This window comes from Lutra lutra, chromosome 11 (assembly GCF_902655055.1).
Source record: "Lutra lutra chromosome 11, mLutLut1.2, whole genome shotgun sequence".
Taxonomy (NCBI): Eukaryota; Metazoa; Chordata; class Mammalia; order Carnivora; family Mustelidae; genus Lutra; species Lutra lutra.
The window spans coordinates 81050456-81070646 of record NC_062288.1 but is presented as its reverse complement, the minus strand read 5'-3'; the positions used below and the strand labels follow the sequence as shown (position 1 = coordinate 81070646).

The 20191-nt window shown below is 36.6% G+C and overlaps 1 protein-coding gene across 1 annotated transcript in view; it reads left to right on the top strand.

The window, feature by feature from the left end:
* The window catches only part of IQUB (IQ motif and ubiquitin domain containing), a 51535-nt gene extending 42458 nt beyond the window's left edge, over window positions 1-9077 (top strand). Inside the window, exon 13 of the mRNA XM_047695148.1 lies at window positions 3828-9077. Within this exon, the coding sequence (XP_047551104.1) occupies window positions 3828-4010 (183 nt within the window). The 3' untranslated portion in view covers window positions 4011-9077. The remainder of the gene's footprint in view (window positions 1-3827) is intronic.
* Window positions 9078-20191: the final 11114 nt, after the last annotated feature.

Sequence of the window (20191 nt, the reverse complement as noted above, 5' to 3'; positions counted from 1 at the left end):
TAACAAAATGTGTGGATGGTATTTATGGCTGCGATTAAAATTAAAAGGATGCTAGGGCATAGAAAAGGACAAGATAAGAGATCTGAACATCTTGCAAGTATCTAAACTTGGTTCCCCTCTCTGCTAATAATAACAAGTTCAAGCATGTCATTCCATGGTAAATTCCATGAGTATAGGGAATTTTATTTAGCTTATTCATGTCTGTCTCTCTAATAAACTACACCAGTGCCTGTCACACATTAGGAGTTTTAGTAAGTATTTGCTGAATGAATAAATGAAATACCAGATAGATATTATATAACCTAGAATCTGCCCTTCTTTGATTAACCATCATAAGTCTGTCTAAAAAGCACACTAAATTCTCAAATTTTGCTCATAATCTTGTGCTCTAAATGGGAATCATAGTGAGGGGTATGGTTCTGAGACTCCATTTTTTATTTTCTCCCAACTAACTTGGAGTGAGGAAAGCACTGTAAAAATTCAATACCATTTAATTTTAGTTACTTACAAGATGCAATCCATAAAACCTTTTGATGAGCAGAATTGAGTTCATCAGAGATTCTCTTACACCGAGCAAACATAGGATCCCAACACCTGATACTGATTCTCTACCTTCTATTGATTAAATTTCTATACTATTAATTTCATGCAAAATATCAGTTAAGAAAAAATAAAGAAATGACTTCAAATTTAATAGTCATTTTGAATGGTGCTATTCCCTGCTTCTGTTTTTACTGGGTGGGCAGAAGGTATAAAGAGGAGAAACTAGTTAAATTTTTAGCTTTTTTGAATAATTTTCTAGGAGAAGCCAGGCTCAGAAAAAGGGATTGAAAGAAAAAACAGCATGAAACTGAAACTGTGTTAAATATTATATTTAGTAAACTAAACTGCTTCATCAATATTTAATCACAGAAAGCATAGCCAACACTACAATATTATTTCATCTAGGACCCGTAGTGGGATTGAAGTTCATTCCCAAAGCTGATATTACTGCTTCAATTAATCCACACACTCCTTTTGTGTATTTAATCAAATTACTGCAGTACCAAATTAAATGTTCTATTCACATGCATTTCTGATTTCAGGGTGACGATCTTACTGAATTTCTATAAATAGAGCTAAGGTTCTCAACCAAACAAACTAAAAAAAAAAAAAAAAAAACCAGTAACAACATCTTTTTATGGTTTCGGCCTAATGTAATCGGTTAAGTATTAGTATTCAGCCTCATTAAAGAATAGTTTATGTCTTGCCACAAGTTAAAGCATTTCTAGGATTTCCTTAATGCCCAGAGATATTTGCTTTCTCAGTAAGTAAAAAAATGCTCAAACTTTAAAATAATCTTGGCTCCCTGAAATCACGACACAAGTTATGGGAAAAGCCTGGAAAAAGGCTTCTGTTCTCTGAATGTAAATGATGCAGAGCAGTTTCTTGTGTGCACATTGGTCAAAGTAGAAACAATAGTGAATTTAAAGTCAGGAGATCTGACCCAGAATTTCCCCATTTCTGTCGCTCATAATCTATAGGACATTAAGACCTACTTCTTTGCATCATAAATTTTTGTGAAGATTAGCTAAACGCATGCAATCAATACAGAGGATCAGAGCAGCCCTGGTTGAATTCTGGCTCTATCACTTAGGAGCTGGAAGAAGTCGAGCAAATTTGTTCATGTCTCGGTGCCTTAGTTCCCTCATCTGTCAAAAGGGGATAATGTGAAAAGGGGATAATATATACTGTATATCTTTCCATATTATATTACTCTTTAAAAGTTGCTTATTGTTCCTTTGCTTGTATGTACCATAATATGCTTATCTTACCTTTAATGATTACATTTTTGTTCTGTGAAGGTGCTTTGAAAACCTTTTAAGTTCTGTACACATGTAATTTAGTGTTGCATATCAGAAATGTGTTAATTTTCTTAATGAAGTAAGGACTAAGAAGTGGTAGAACACAGATTAGTGCAAGGGATGAGTATTTTGCCCTGGTATATGTGTCTGGTAGAGAGGAAAGTTAAAAATAGGCCCAGGGAACTCCTACATAATAATCTCTGCCAGAATATTGTATGCTTTGGCTCCTTTTCTCCAGGCTTTTTTTTACCTTTGTTTTGACACGATAGAGGGATCTTTAGTGAGGGATGTCTTACTATTAGAAAACAAATTTTAGGAGGAGGTACAATTTGTATTTGTGATTTGATTGAAAAGAAGTGTCGATTAAGATTAATAAAGGAAATAGATGGTATTTATTAATTCAATTAGAATTTTCTTTTGAATGTGCCTGCCCCGTACTGTGCTAGGTGCTTGGAGTAGAACAAGGACGTGTATGGATACAAGTCTTCATTGTTTCGGCTGTATCCAAGTTTGGTTGCAAAGAACAGACTAAGCAATTGATAATGACTTAATCAAATGGGAAGTTGGTTTCCATCAAGCAAGAAGTCCAGAGGTTGACAGTCTGGGGTCCAGATGGTGGCTCCACAGTGCTCTCAGAAGCCCAGGCCCTCTGACCTTTTCTTCAGCTCTGTTTAACACTTGACTTTCATTCTCATGCTTGTGGACTCTTAGGGATGAAATAGTTAAATCATCTCCTGCATTCTCTTAAAAAAACTTTCTTGTACGCTTTGTCCAATGGCTTCTGTTATATGTATGTATGTATGTATGTATGTATATACATACATGTATGTATAATGGCCGGAAACTTGTCACATGCCCACCCCTAGCTGGAATAAAGGCTGGGAAAGCTGAGCACATCCCACAGTATAAGATCAGGCCTCCGAATACCAGGGGAAGAGAGAGCGGATGTGGAGCTGGCAGCAAGCAGTCTGCGGCTCTCATTAGAAAACGGATGGTCCGGGCGCCTGGGTGGCTCAGTGGGTTAAAGCCTCTGCCTTCAGCTCAGGTCATGATCCCAGGGTCCTGGGATCGAGCCCCGCATTGGGCTCTCTGCTCCACGGGGAGCCTGCTTCCTCCTCTCTCTCTGCCTGCCTCTCTGCCTACTTGTGGTCTCTGTCTGTCAAATAAATAAATAAAAATCTTAAAAAAAAAAAAAGAAAAAGAAAACGGATGGTCATATACAGTGGCAATGCTGCATAACAAAAAACGTTCAAAGTACTGTTCTAGCTGTGGAGAGACAAGAAGCATAAACATTAATAAAGAATTAAAGTGGCAAGGTACAGAGGCTTGATAAAGGCAGAAAGGTTATTTTCTGTTTAGAAGACAGAAAATGGACTCATGAAGTAGGAATTCAAGGTGGTAAAAAGGGGTACAAAGAGAAGTTTATACTGTCAGAATACCATCATAATCTTTGTTTTGGACCCTGGAGATTGGGAGATAAGTACCAATTTTAGAAAAAATAACTTGGGCAAAAGTTGGTAATTTAACCAGTGTTGAAGTAGAGTTAAAGAGAGAACCAAGGTGACAAAATCGTTCATTCAAATATATTGATTTTGGATGGTGTTGAGAGACACTTATATAAAAAAGACCCAGTTTGAACCTTCAAGGAGTATTCCTTATAATGGAGGGACTCTCAAGCAAATAGTGAAATTGAAGGCAGAATGAACTAAATATTACAATTAAAATACATAAAAGTACTTGCAAGTAAGAAGAAGGAGGGATTAGTTTGGACTCAGAGGTCAGAGGGAGAGTCAGAAAAGGCTTCAGGGTTAGAGCAGCATAGCAGCTGAGCCCTGAAAGGTGGTAGACAAAGTAGGAAGCAATGTTCTCTGGGGTGAGAGGACAGATGAGCAAGGGCACCAAGATATGAAAGTGTTTTTATTTTTTTGTTTGGCAAAATATATCTGTGACATTTAATAGAATTTGATTTTCTTTTCTTTTCAGGGATATGAACCCTTGTTTATTCACAAGATCAAACACAAACATATCCTGGCTAAGAACTATTTTTCTCAAATTCCAGTGCTGGCTTCATATTTACTTGGTGATGGTGAGATAGATGAGATCCGAAAGAAATATCACTCAGAAACAACTCCTAAGATTATAGTGTCCCAGAGGCCTAGTCCCTAGAAGATCCAGGAGTATTTGATGATCAGCATTTTTGTCCACTGCTAATAGAGGAATACAGAGGCTGTACAATATGGAAATAGAATTTTATCTTTTTATTGATTTTAGTTGTTTTTTTGTTTCTCATAGTGTTATAAGTTTATGAAGACAAAACATCCTCATATAAATGTTTTATTATTAGACGTTTAGTGAAAATTGAAATACAGTTTAGTTCCTGAAAGTAATATTTTAAGGTAAAGAGAACATTTTATTTTTCATATTTTCACAATTAAAATTTTTAGAAATTTCAGTGCACTATAAAACCAACAAACAAAAGCTAGGTTTAACTTTTGACTCAAGTAATTTAAGTTAAATGTAGTTGTGGAATAGTCAGTATATAGATGGGAGGAAACATAAAATTCTCTTCCTTAAAAATCTTTGCAGGTGGGATAAAAGACGCTATATTTAAATACAATGATTTTAATCTTCACTTTTTATTTTCTACTTTTACCTTCCATGCTTCCTAAAATCCCAGTAAAACAACTGGAATTATTTCTAAATAAACAAACAAATGCATTCCATGCTGGAAAGCAGGGTAAACAGTAGAACCATCTTTTACTCTATTGGGGGAAAACTCCCAATGGGGCAATGACGACATTCTGGAGGAAGGATAAACTTGGTTAAGTTAACTCTAACAGCCTTATTCCTCAGTAAGACAAAGAAATAACCTTGACTACATGCATGTCAGAGACCTACAGTGATGAACAGTGTGTGTGTGTGTGTGTGTGTGTGTGTGTGTGTGTGTGTGTGTCTTAGTAAGAAATTGACACTCAAAATAGGAAAATTCAAGGAGGTTGTATTTACAGAGGGAGTTATTATAAAGTGTGGGCAGTATTTAGGGAAACTAAAGGAACAGTGCAGGAACTCAGGGCCAGTATGAGATACAGGCTATCTCGACCCCTTGTCTTAAATGAACATGCAGAGGAAGAGGTCTGAGAATGCTCAGTGTAAAGAAGGTAGTTGAGAGGATCAGAAGCCAACTGTCATGGGATAGTCAGCCCTAGGTGGTCTCATGAACTGGAGAAATAAATACTCCGATTTCATACTTCTCCCTTTCTCTAGTCTCCTGCTTGCTTTCCCCATTAGTAGATCCCAGAAGGAAAGCAGGAGAAATAGATGTCTGTTGGCATAATTCATGCAGTTTCAGGGAAAAGAGTGGAGTAGATAATGGGGATGGTGGATCTAGATGGCTAAATAGAAGATACCATCTTAGTATGAATTTAGAGTGAAGCTCTATAACTCAGGTAGCAGTATTTCACACACAACACACACACACACACATGTGTGCGTGCATGTGTGTGCCTGTGCATGCACACATGGCATAATTTGAGAGTGAGGGGTGAGGGGAGAATTTTTCTCCTGATTCCCATCAGTAGTTAATGAGCTGTTCTCTTCAGTTTAGTGCTCAAGGAATTCAATCTAAATATTAATATCTGTTCTACATAAATATTTGCCAATATTTCAGCAATATATTTTCTAGGACATCTACAATTATTTCTTTTTGTGGCAAAAGCATGGCACATGGTGATTGTTCTTAAGGAAATAAACATCAAAGAGAGAAGCGTTATAATGAGTTATTTTCAGGTTTCCATGGACAATTCAGACATTCTGGAACTTTCTCAGTGGTAAATTACAGATAGGGTTAGACTGGAGACCATTCTGATCACTAATAAATAGGTAACAATTTAACACAGAGAACAGTGGGTTTACACAGGAATGTAAATGACCAGATTTTCATTAGACAGTGTACAAGAACATGCTATCTTAGAAAAAAAGGCTGGGGAGGCAAGCATCAGGGGAGAAATATTCAGATAGGGGCAAATAAGCATCTTTGGGAATTCCACTGTTCACCCTAGGGATGAAGCAACTGACCAGATAGCATTTGCTGTTAGTATGGAAGATTTGTGGAATGCAACTGAGAGTGGTAGACCAGCTAGAGCAATTGAATATAGGAAAGGGGCAGTACCTATAGAACTGGGAGAATAACCACTAAGGGGGAAAACAGCTAAGAACAGACAGGCTTTCCTGAACATTCTGGTAAGCACTTTTCAGTCCTTCTGGAACTACAGTTCTCAATTTAGACAGCTATCTGAAAATCCAAAGCAGAAGGGGCTAGAAGACGTATCCGGTTAGAGAGCGTATCTGGTTAGAGAGCTGTCAGTGGGCGGGGGGGGGGGGGGGGGGGGGGGGGGGGGAAGTCAGGTTGCTATCCACTAAAATCCTAACGCTAGCATACTGGAAAGCAACAGCTCATTTAGCAGTTGGTTCTCCTGCCTTCATAGTATCTGCATTCCTCTAGTTTATGACCTGATGATGATACTTCCCTTGGCCCACTAACAAGTGGAAACTATAGCAGGTGTTTCCGTCTTTCTCCTTCATGAGGACTGTATTATATAGATAGATGCCTAAATAATATAATAGGACAGAATTTTATATCTGCAAATTTTAAAAACAAGCTGATGAAGAATAGTCACTAGATAGCAAAAATCAAATAGGGACCCTCTGAGGAATGAGAACAAATATTCGTTTATCAAATCTCTTGATTCATGTTAATGATATTTGATAGCACTTTTTGTCCTTTGGGCAAAAAATGGTACTGGGAAAAAATAGCTATTACACAGGATAAACAATTGCTTAATTACCAAAAACAACACATAGATGGCAATGAACAGCACATTTGGTACTTTAAAGATGAATCTAAAATAGAGATTTGATGGATTAGCTCAAGATACTTCCCTAGAATTTAGAGGAAAAGGACAAAGTAATGAAGTAGATGAGCAAAAATAGTAAGTTTAATAGTCTTGCTGTATCTACACTAAAGATAACATGAGCCTAGAATGGAATAAAAAAGGAGGAACAATTAGGAAATTGAGATTTAAAGCCAATTTCTTAAGCTAAAAAGACATATAACTTAGCTGTGTAAAGAATCTACCAAGTACTGGGAAAATTAATATAGAGACACATATAAAAGCACAATCTCATGGTATTTCTGAATTTCAAGAATATTGGACAAATTCTATAAGCATTCAAGTAAGAGGGGAAAAGTTAGCCACAAGAAAATAAAATCAATAGCTTCATAGATTTTTCTTTTCCAACACTAAATGCCAGAAGGGAGGAACATTTCTACTGAAGGATTTTGAATTTTGAGGGTTAAAAAAAAATGACCCAAGAATTTTACTTCATGTTTATGAAGGCAGAAGAAAGACATTGTTAATCAGGAAGCATATCATGAATCTCTGCCTTCCCATTCTGTATTCCAGCCCACCTTAAAACTGTGGCAGAAGGGTATGGGCATGATATCGTAAATGAGAAATGATAGTGAGTCCTATAACCTCAAGATCCTTTCTAAATGATCATTTGTGTGATTATGAAACAATGTGATGAACAAAAGTAATTCCTCAAGTAAAAATCTATACTGTCAAAAAAAAATCAATCTGTAAAAATAATACCCTATTCCAATAAAGTATCTACTACTGGAGAGTTCAGAGAGATGAAATTTTTCCAAGTCTTTTTAGTTGGAGAAGTGTCAACAGATAGGTAAGAAAGTAGATATTCAAATATTTAGTTTAAAAATTTAAAAGCAACTGGTAGCAGAATGAGGATGGAATTATAAACACATTTCTAGAGAGAAAAAGGAAACAACAAATTTGAGAACTATTGTGAAATAAAGGGTTTTGGTTTTTGCTTTCTAAAGTTAGCAGGAAGTACATATTAGAGAAAACTGGGTTAGAAATATCACAGTGCATAAATTCAGATAGGTTAAAGTTCTCCAGTAAAGGATAGTTATATCAAAAGTGTGAACTAAATGCTGTGTACCAGATATATACCCTGAATGAAATGACATATAAAGGTTAAAAGTATGATATTTAGTAAAATTGTGATAGTCACATGCAAGCAGATACCAAAATTTTGGTAATGGTAATTTCAAGGATGAAACTGAGAAGAAAAAGAGAGAAATGGGAGTTACTTTATATTGATAAATTATTATTCACAATATAAATGATTAATCTCTGTTAAATACAAAAATAAGTTTTTAAAAAGTCACTTGAAAAAACCATTCTCCATAGGCTTCTTGCACTTATGCATATCTTTGGAGCAGAGATAGTAGTTCTTCTTTTCTGGTTTATTTTGAAGGTGGTTTGTATAGTAATCAATCTTGGAAGATAGGGATAGTATTTACTGTTCACTCTAGAAGAGTCAGAGTTTCTAAGCCCAGGATTTCTACCCTCTAATGTGTGTGCATGTGTCATCCAGACTTTGTATCACCCTGGGGGAATTAGGGCAAAATGCTGATATTCTGGCTGCTCTATTTCTGTGAACAATAAAGTGTGCTTCATCTCTGACCCAGGAGTCTCGTGTTGTCCCCTGTCATCTATGACATTCTGGCAGCCAAACTTGTTAGCTTGTGTTTGGGTAGCCTTTCAGAGCCTTAGCAGTTCTTGACCCAGATAACCTTAAAAATGAAAAAAAGAGAAGTGACTCAAGAGGTAGAAAATGTGGGAGCACTGGGTGACTGACTGCAATTCTCCACCCTCTCGAAATGAGGCAGGATTATATAATATGCTTTGCCCAAAGTGTAATGCGAGTAAAATTGTCCTGTGTCACAATTGAGCATCGAAAGATCAAAAAATTCAAATTCTATAGATGCTCTTCTTCTAAGGAATAGAAAAAGTGAGTACTCCCCAACTCACGCCACCAGTACATCATTGATCAAACTTTGACAAGGCTAGCACAAGAAAGAAATTGATAGGCCAACTTCATGATGAAGATAGATGCAAAAATCCTAAACAAAGTATTAGCAAATCAAATTTAAAAACATGAAAAGATGAAATAACATGGCTTTTGCTGGACATTCTTCATTTGCTTCTTCAGATCCACCTTCTACCCTTCCCCTTTCTGCTCTGTGCCCAGAGAGCAAGCCGCTCTTTGTGCATTGTGTCAGTAAGTATGTGATGTCTTCCAGTTGCTTTTGGACAATGGGAAGCATCAGCAGGACATTTGAGGTCTGAAAGACAGGCAGAGGTTGGGTGTTTATTCCCCTGGCTTCTCCTATCTTTTTGATCTGTTGTTGTCAGTGACTGCATTTATGTGCCTAAGACCATATCTCTGGTTGGGTGGTCAGCCCTTGTGCGCTATAGCTCTTTTTGAATTCTGAGCTTCATTCTCCTTCAGCATATGGGTATTGTTTTCTTTTGTAGTGAGGTTTAAGGTGCTACCGTTTTTCATTTTGATTTCCTTAAACAGTGCCCTTGACTTCATAAACAACCTTTTTCTAAATACTTCTCAAATTAACCAGTTTACGTGTACCTGCTGGACCCTGACAAGAACAGTAATTGATACCAGGAATGATCCCCGCAAACAGACTTTAAAATGGAATCCGGGCTTCGGCTGCTCACATATTTGAAGAACATATGGATAACCTCCTTGCCAGGGGAAATAGGACACTTGTGATAGGCAGCATGTGGTAGCATCATGATTACTCAAAATACCACAAGTGGTGGCATAGAATGGGGTGCGAGGGGAGGATAAGCACAGCGAGATCAAATGGCTGAGCCAAGTAGTCACTTTGATGACAAAGATTGTGCCATAGGATGGCATTTCATACACCAGAAAGGGTTCATGAGGAAAACGATAAACTGAAAGCCTTGAAGGTCCAACACAAGGCCCAGAGAGAAATTCAGAAAGCCTTTATGGCAACTCTACAGAAATTACTTATCTCCTGTGTTTACATGGCAGGATGTGGCTAAGGATTAAGTCTAGAGCCAGGTGTAAGGCTTATAGAGTTGTATTGTCAATTAAGTGTGCACCCCAGCTAGATTTCATGCTAAGGTAAGGATAGTAGTGAGGAAGAATGAACAAGGTACGGTCTGGTATGAGTTAGCCTATATACTGAAAGAGTTGTAGGATTGTGTCAGTTTTTATCAAGAGTCAGGGGAGTATGTGTAAGAGATTATTCTAAGGCTATTAGAACAAAAAAGCCAAGACAAAAGATTGTATCAAGCCAAATTCACGTGCTTGCCTAGAGTTCAGGATTTTATGTGTTGGTTTAAGGCCCTGTGAATTTCTAGATGTGTTAACTGAAGCCTGGCCTCAAAAATAGCAAATATCAATGAGCTCAAAATGCAAGAATTTCCCTGGAAAACATTACTCAGGAAAATGGGTTGTTGGGGTGGCTCCATTATGTGTGAGTTTCTCAGACACCTCTTACAGGTGTCAACACTCCACAAGAGGATCTTCACCAAGGCATTAAGAAATGCAGTCATGAGTGGATTACCAGCATCCTTGAAAAGCTCTGTGGTATAGCTGTTCCCTCTAGGCTGGAGATGACAGTGGGCATGCTGTACTGGAATGTGATAACCCAATTTGATGGGAACAATGGGATCCCTAATGCTAAAAGCCAACTGGTATAGTTTAATCATCAGAGAAAAAGAGAACAGAGTTATAATAAAAAGCCCTAGGAGCCAAGTGATTTGACCCTGTGGGGATTTATAACAATGATTAAATGATAATCAGATCCGTGGGAATGAAATGGACAGCTGTATTTGTTTCCTAGGGCTCCTATAACAAATTACGACAAATTAGATGGCTTAACACAACAAGAATTTATTCTCTCGCATTTCTGGAGGCCAGAAGTCTGAAATCAAGGTGTTGGCAGTGCCAACTCGCTCTGGATACTATGTGAGAGAATCTTTTCTTGCTTCTCCCAGCTTCTGGTGGCTCCAGGAATTTCTTGGCTTCTTTGACTGTATTATTATTCCAGTCTCTGCCCTAATGGTCACACCTGGCCTCCTTATTTTTATGTGTCTGTCTTCTACTCTTCCTTCTCTTATGAGGATACTTATCACTGAGTGATTCACTAAGTGACTATATTACTAAAAAAATGCCCATAATAAACTGTGTGTTATCAGATTCACCCAGTCATAAAGTCAAATGTACACAGCATCATTTCATTGTAAAGTGGGAATTGTATACCCAAGAATGCCCTTGCAGGTTTGGAAGTTACAAGTAAACCACAGGAAGCAGATATTTCGGTCTCCTGTGGTATATGCTCCTACTGCTTTTCCACTTACCCCTCAACAAACAACTGTGGCTCATGGAGAGTTCCCTATGGTCACTTAAATGGAAGAAAAGAAAAGAACTGGTTTGCAGAGGATCTGCACACCATAGTGTCAACTGATGGTCTGGTTTAGGGAAAGTTCTGCACATATGCTTCCACTGGATTACAGCTGCACTTTGGAAGGCCAAGGAAGACACGGATAAAGAATTCTCTCCGAGGGAAGACTTTCAAGTCTTCGTTATCCACTTTTTGTGCAGTGGGATGTAGATGGTGGTATAGATCTACAGAGATCCATGGACAGTGCCTAAATGGTTAATCAACTAGGAAGAGAATAATATTTAAATATTAGTGATAAGGCATTTGGGGAGATGTGTGTAAATAAGCCTGTCCTATGTAAGAGCACTCCAGATGGCATCCACCGCAGAGGACACTGTCAGTAATCAAGTCTTCATCCTCTTGTGTATGTCAATCAGCTTCTTTTACTAGATTTCTGGTGTTTGCTTGATAGGTTCATTTACAAACTAACCTTGACAGTATGGATGGAACTCATCTATGGGTTTAACAACAGGGGTTTTGCTGCGCCAAGGCTCATTCAGCTACCCTCACAGCTGGGTGTCTAATTCACCAACAGCAGAGGACACTAATAAGCTGATAATATTCCTCAGGGAAAGCAGCTGGCATTCTGATGGATAGTTGAGTATTTTGGATTTTTTTTAATCAAGGAGAGGACATCCTCACAAATATGGGTATTTAATATGCATATGGATTTGTCCTCCTTGCTTACAGTATTTCTGTCATGGACCTACAGGAAGCATTACTTACCACTATGATGTCATGTATTACATTACCTTCAACGAAGGACTCATTTCACAAAGTAGGAAAGAGACAGTGGGTTCATGCTCACAGAGTTCACTGGTCTTACCATGTCCTTACTACCCAGAAATATCTGACTTCATAAAGTTCTGGAATGGCCTACTGAAGAGTCAGTTATGGCATCATCTGAGTGACAGTACTCTGGAGTGTTGGAGTGGTGTCTTACAGGATGCAGTATTATGCCTTAAATCACTGATCAGAATGTGCTGTCTCCTCCATAGCTGGAATGCATAGGCTGGGGAAAAATGGGTAGAGCTGACTAGTGGATAGTGCTGTCTGCCCTATCCTAAAAGTACACAGACCTGGGAACAAAAGGAAAAAGCTGAGTGCAGCCCTTTCACTACTATGCCACATAATCTACATAAAATTATCACTTTCCATCCCTTCAACCTTGGACTCAGTAGATTTGTAGGTCTTAATGCACAAGGAAGAAATTCTCCAGGGAACACAGTAATATTCCCACTGAATTGGAATTTGAGACTCAACACAGTTCTTTAGAGAGCACAAATGGTCAAATTAAGGGTAACTAAGTGAACAAGTCATAATTTCTACCTTTTAGAAGTTGAGAGTTACCAATACCTGGTTGAGAAAGAACACTTTCATAATTTTTTTGGTTTTAAGATGATTTCATTCTCACCAGATCTCACAAAATCCCTGGCATCTCCAAATGATACTCCAGATAGTATGCTATGGTGCCCTATTTGAGGCAGTACTCCACGTTGCCTTATGGGAATAATGTATCATTCCATAATGGGCATTATAAAACATCATTTTACACTTTCAAAACTGTCACCATAAAATATTGTAGAACAGTAATATGTACTTCAGAGGGAGAACTGAAAAACTTTCTTCGAAAGAATAATATACTGGATGTTCTTTGCTTGAGAAGAATATACATTCTTTTGGATGATGTAGTCTGTAGATGTCCATTCTATGCAGCTAATTGGTGTTAGTTTTGAGTTCAACTATGTCCTTATTGACTTTCTGACTGCTGGATCTGTACATTTTGGATAAATGTTGAAGCCCCAACTATAACAAAATAATCCTAATTCTTCCCTTCTATCCCTTGTATCATTGCTGTCATTCATTTCACTTATATATATATATAAGCATATAAATGACATATACAAAGGCACAATCAAATGTATTGTTGCTGTTATTTTGAATAAAATGTTATCTGTTAGGTCAATTAGGAATACTGTTCCAGTAGGCTGTGATTCTCTATTTCCCTGTCATCCTCTCCAATAGTGTGGGCAGGGGTTGGTCCTATGACCTTCCTTCTGTTATGGATCTAAGAAGAGTTGTTGATTTTTCAGTTAGCCTAGCTTTTTATTTGTTAGGACAGTGTGAGGACTTCTAAACTTTTTACATGCTGTACCAGAAGCCCCCTGGATGCTCTTGGCTTGGAAAGAATTCTAATAGTCCTTTTACAAACTTAAGTTTAATGAACTGCATTAAAAACATTCTTATATTACACATCTAATACATATAAAACAGGTACATATTTTTAAAAACATTTAAAAATATTTAAAAAACATTTATATTACACATCTAATGCACATACAATAGATAAAATACTCAATTTTCAGTCTTAATGGCTCAGGAAGAAATATTTCCACTACAGTCCCCATAAATATTATACATTTACGTAATCATGAAAGGAAAAATACATACTAAACTATGCACCTCTCAGCAATGAACAGTTAGTGACAATGACAGTGTCTACTTTTCATAGCATTTTATATACAGCTGTTGCAAGGTGTTTGTGAAATCTAAACTGAATTTGAACTTTTCCACATACAATGTAGAATTAAATTACAATCTCAACAAATACATGTTAAAAGTTGATCTCACATTCTAGAGAGCTGATATATTTGCGTCGTGTTAAACTGAAATTAAGAGCTTATCAAAAACTGAACTGAGCAATATTTAATCATTGCGGATTCATGTGAGCTGATGTGAAGATGAATATAGGTGATGCAGAAGCAAATTGATAGTGAACAGAGTATAAAAGTTTTGCACGAGTCAGAAGTCTGTATTTTTCTGACTCTCCAATGAGAGTCAGAATTAGTATTCTGCTAGTATTAGTATTTCATGCTAGTATTGGATTTATGAATTGAATTAGGTGCAAGAGCAAGTAATGAAAGAAAGAGACTGGATTATTTTTTCCTGATGGCTCTTCAAATTGTTATCTACACAGTATGCATTTTCACATGCTGGATATTACCCTTGGTTGGTTGGTTGGTTGGTTGGTTGTTTTTCCTATCTTCTCTCCCATGTCTCTACTTTTTCTAATATTTTACTATTTTTAGGGCCAGCCCAACTGTACTTCATTCACTCATTTACTCATCTCTTCAGCACATATTTCTCAGGCTTAATATGGACTAGTTGTTATGCCTTGGGGCCACAGTGTTAAGTAAAATGCTATCCATGGCCTAGAGGAACCCGGGTAAATAGACAAAAATTGCAATCTTTCTGTGCTTTCTCATCTATAAAGTAAAGTTGGCAATACTTCAGCTGCAGGATTGTTAAAAATTAGACTGTATATGTAAAATATAGGGGAACAGGAAATATTAAGTGTTTGTTAAATGAAGGATTAAAGTTTGCTTCCTTTAAGTATTTTTTTAAAGTTTTTTTTAGGACAGAATAGTTTTCTTTTATGATTTCATATGTAATATGTTGTTGGAGGATACTCAGAATTAGGTCTACCCTTTAATGACTGTTTTTTTGTTTTGTTTTTTTGTTTGTTTTTTGTCACCTACATGCTTGTTAACTATAAAATAGTGACATGGCTCTCTGGGAATTTGCCCAACAGCCAGTGGATGCTAATTTGACCCATGAGTTATCCCTTATCTTTACTCTTTCCTTTTATTCAGAAGAGACAGAACTCTGAGAATGTTCCAGAACAACTACCATGATACATTGCAAGCTATGAGCTTTACAGGTATTCAAGAGGTTATGAACTTCCTGTGGCCTTACTCAGAAAAATCTATCTTCACAACAGCTTTATCTTCAGATTGCTTCCTTGGTTCTCTCCTCCACTCAGCTTGGCTCCTGACTAATATCTGTGTTTGGCAGCTTCCAGTGGTCTTCCTAACCTGCATTTATCCTCCCCGAATTAGAAGCAGCTAGCCAATTTTAGGAAGACAACAACTCACTAGTTCTCTCTTTTCTAATTTGTAAAGCCAGTAATTCTCTCAAACTTTAGGAGACTGCTTTGACTTTGAAACAAAGAACTATATATGGTCTTTAACTTTTTAAGCTTTATAATTTACAAATATTCTCTTAATGTAAAAGTTTTTGAAATACCAGTTATTAGAATAAAAATATTACATATTGTGATAGCTCTATTTTCCATACCTGTTTTAAAGTTGATATGAATAAGACCAATTGGAGTTAGCCTTGCATTGTAAGAAACTATATAATTTGTGTTATGCACAGCAAGTAGCCAGAAAAGACTCTTGAGTTGAAAAAAATGTTTAAGTTACTTTTTAATTGAGAATAAAGAATTCTTATCTGCTAAACAAAAACCCCAGCTGTTTTGTAGTAACAATTTATTTTTGTAATTTTTTTTTTTGGAGAAAATTCCAGCAATATTAACTATTTTTAGGATGAATTTAATACCTGCTGTTTTCTCCAGCTTTTAAATTACATTATTATTTGACTTAACTCATCTCGATCTACCTTTTAAACCCCTTATAAATAACTGTTAGGGGAAAACTATGTAAGCCAAAACGTCACAATATGCAGGATTGTTAAAAATTAGACTACGTATGTCTAATTTTGTATGTTACGCAAGTATGGAAAAAGAAAGTAGCCTTGGATATTTGATAAATCATTAATAGTACTTTGTTTTAAAGCATCAATATACTAATAAAAATGCCATGATAAGAAATAGCAAAAGTAGTCATGTTATTCTTTTAATAAAAGCCATATTACATAAGACATAAATTTGACAACTTATGACTCATAAAAAGGATCCTAAGTCCCTGAATATACCTATAGTTGGAGTTTTTATTTACCATGGGTAAAGTATATATAAGGAATTCATTTTTATTGCATCATTTTACTGTTTAGGTAGAATTTGTAAACAGTGAAATACATAGATCATATATGTATAGTTTAGTGGATTTTGAAAAATGTGTATATCTATATAACCAATATGTTATAGAACATTTACATTATGTCAGGAAGTAGTGTTGTGGTCCCGTATAGTCAATTCTTACCCACCATAGACAATCACCATTCTGACTTCAAAGATGAGCAATGCTAGTTCCTGAGTTTTATAAAGAATTCTTTTGTGCCTGGCTTCTTTTGTGCAATGTAATATTTTTGGGACTCACTGATATTGAATGCATCAGCAATTTATTCATATTTATTGTTGAATGGTATTTTATTTGGATTATTGCCAGGTTTTTTTGGGCTGGTATAAATAAGCTGCTATGAACTTTCCTTTACCAAGCATTTTTCTAGACATATGCTTTCGTATCTATTGAGCAAATATCTGGAATTGGAATTGTTGGGTTGTTGGGTAGGTGTATCTGCAATTTTAGCACAAAGTGCTAAACAGTTTTTTCCATGATTGGTTATATTATTTTGCATTCCCACCAAAAATGTGTATTTGCATTCCCACCAACAATATATAAGAACTATATTTGTTCTAAATCCTTACTAGTATTTAGAGGTGTGGGTCTTTTTGTCATCTTATTGGATGTGAAGGGGCATCTTATTGTAGCTTTAATTTACATATCCCTGTTGACAACAGGGACAAAGGGAAAAACAACTTCTCCTGTTTTTATTGTGTCATTCTTATGGATTCTGTTTGTATGTGTTTCTTCAAGTACTTCACCCATTTTGTAATTGGGTAGGTTTTCTTATTATTTAGTTGTGTTCTTTATACATTCTGGATACAACTCCTTTGTCAGATATGTGTATGGTGGATATTTTCTTCCAGTCTATGGCTCTCTGTTTAATTGTATTAGTTGTATCCTTTCATAAGTGACAGTTTTTACTATGAAATTATGAAAGTCCAATTAATCAGCTATTTTTTTGGAGGTCAGTGCTTTTGTATCCTAAGAAAATTTTGCCTTCCCTAAATTTTAGCAGCTCTTGCTTCTTTCTACATGCTTTGTAGTTTTGCCTTTACATTTAGGTCTTTGATTTATCTGAATTAATTTCTGTATATTAAGTGAGACTGGGATTGACTGAAGTTTCTTTTTTTAATATATCTAGTTGTGCTAGCACCATTTGTTGAAAGGAATTTCCTTTCTTCATTCTTTTATTGGTACTTTAATTGATTTTCTGTATTCCTTGCTGTCTACTACATTGACATCTGCTCTTTTATTAATTTATTGTTTTTATTTATTTTGGGTTAATTTTTTTTAAAGATTTTGTTTATTTGACAGGGAGAGAGAGCTCAGCAGGGGGAGTGGGAAAGGGGGAAACAGGCTTTCCACTGAGCAGGGAGCCCGATATGGTACTCTGGAGTTCAATCCTAGAACCCTGGGATCATGTCCTAGCTAAAGGCAGACACTTACCCAACTGAGCCACCCAGGCTCCCCAAGAGTCTTTTTTTTTTTTTTTTTTTTTTTTAAATAATCCATGAAGGTGAACTCTTGTTACCTGTCCCTTAATTGAGGAATGCACTGGTTACTGAGAAGAGCATTGGGAATAGGCACCGGGCTACTGATCAAGTACATTTTCCTATTTATCTCTCTAAAAAATAGAAGTAACCAATACATGAGTGAATATAGATTCCAAAATGCTTTCACTAATGAAACGCTGACACCTTAATTTCTTAACCCCTTCCACAATTTACACGTCCTCCCTGCTGGGAAATTCCTGTCATTTAAGCAACTTTTCTCATGTCACAGACCAGTCCTATGTCCTCTGTTCTACTGTAAATGAGGATGGAAAACCACTTTTACTATTTTTGGTATAATAACCTCTCTCATTTGATACCTAGAAATTGCATGGTTAACTTTTTCACCCAATGTCTATTACTTATTTCCATAGATACTAGCATAAATTTTGAAATTTATTTTTTTGAAATTTAATTTTATTGTTTCAGTGTTCCAAGATTCATTTTTTATGCACCACATGCAGTGCTCCATGTAATACTTGCCCTCCTTAATACCCACCACCAGGCTCACCCATCCCTCTCCCACTTCTAAAGCCCTCAGTTTGTTTTTCAGAGTCCACAGTCTAGCATAGTTCGTCTTCCCCTTTGATTTCCCCCAATTCACTTTTCCTTTCCTTCTCCAAATGTCCTCCATATTATTCCTTATGCTCCACAAGTAAGTGAAACCATATGATAATTGACTTTCTCTGCTTGACTTATTTCACTCATCACAATCTCCTCCAGTCCTGCCCATGTTGATACAAAAGTTGGGTATTCATCCTTTCTGATGGAGATGTAATATTCCATTGTATATATGGACTGTATCTTCTTTATCCATTCGTCTGTTGAAGGGCATCTTGACTCTTTCCACAGTTTGGCAATTGTGGCCATTGGCCATTGCTACTATCAACATTGGGATACATATGGCCCTTCTTTTCACTACATCTTTATCTTTGGGATAAATACCCAGTAGTACATTGCAGGGTCATAGGGTATCTCTATTTTTAATTTTTTGAGGAATCTCTACACTGTTTTCCAAAGTGACTGCACCAACTTGCATTCCCACCAACAGTATAAGAGGGTTCCCCTTTCTTCACATCCTCTCTAATACTTGTTGTCTCCTGTCTTATTGATTTTGGCCATTCTAACTGGTATAAGGTGGTATCTCAATGTGGTTTTGATTTGAATCTCCCTGATGGCTAATGATGAACTTTTTTTCATGTGTCTGTTAACCATTTGTATGTCTTCTTTGGAGAAGTGTCTGTTCATGTCTTCTGCCCATTTTTTGACATGATTATCTGTTTTTTGAGTGTTGAGTTTGAGGTGTTTTTTATAGATGTTGGATTCAGCCCTTTTTCTATAGTGTCATTTGCGAATATATTCTACCATTTCGTGGGTTGCCTTTTTTGTTTTCTTGACTGTTTTCTTTGCTGTGCAGAAGATTTTTATCTTGATGAAGGCCCAAAAGTTCATTTTCACTTTTGTTTCCTTTGCCTTTGGAGACATGTCTTGAAAGAAGTTGCTGTGGCTGATGTCAAAGAGGTTATTGCCTATGTTCTCCTCTAGGATTTTGATAGATTCCTGCCTCACATTGAGGTCTTTTATACATTTTGAGTTTATCTTTGTGTATGGTGTAAGAGAATGGTTGAGTTTCATTCTCCTATCCATAGCTGTCCAATTTTCCCAATACCATTTATTGAAGAGATTGTCTTTTTTCCACTGGATATTTTTTCCTGCTTTGTCAAAAATTATTTGACCATAGAGTTGAGGGTCCATATCTGGGCTCTCTACTCTGTTCCACTGTTCTATGTGTCTGTTTTTGTGCCATTACCATGCTGTCTTGGTGATCACAGCTTTGTCGTAAAGGTTGAAATCAGGTAACGTGATGCTGCCAGGTTTGTTTTTTTGTTTTTTTTTTTGTTTTTTTTTTTTTTCCCCCAATATTTCCTTAGCAATTCAGGGTCTTTTCTGGTTCCATACAAATTTTAGGATTGTTTGTTCCAGCACTTTGAAAAATACCAGTGGAATTTTGATCAGGATGGCATTGAAAGTGTAGATTGCTCTGGGCAGAATAGACATTTTAACAATGTTTATTCTTCCGATCCATGAGCATGGAATGCTTTTCCATCTTTTTGTGTCTTCTTCAGTTTTTTTCATGACTGTTCTGTAGTTCCTCGAGTACAGATCCTTTACCTCTTTGGTTAGGTTTATTCCAAGGTATCTTATGGTTCTTGGTGCTATAGTAAATGGAATCAATTCTCTAATTACCCTTTCTATATTTTCATTGTTAGTGTATAAGAAAGCAACTGATTTCTGTGCATTGATTTTGTATCCTGCAACATTACTGAATTGCTGTATGAGTTCTGGTAGTTTGGGGGTGAAATTTCTTTACAAAGGGACACACCACCCCACTCCCTTTAACTCCAGCTTTATTACATATATGGGAAGCGCCGCACAGCAGTTTTCCCCAAGGCCATTCTTGATTTCAGGTGACAAAACGTAGGCTACTTGCTCTAGGTATATTGACTCATGACCGTTACTTCTTGAGTCCGGGTCTGCAATGGGTTCCTCTGTAAATCTCCCTCTTTTGAAACT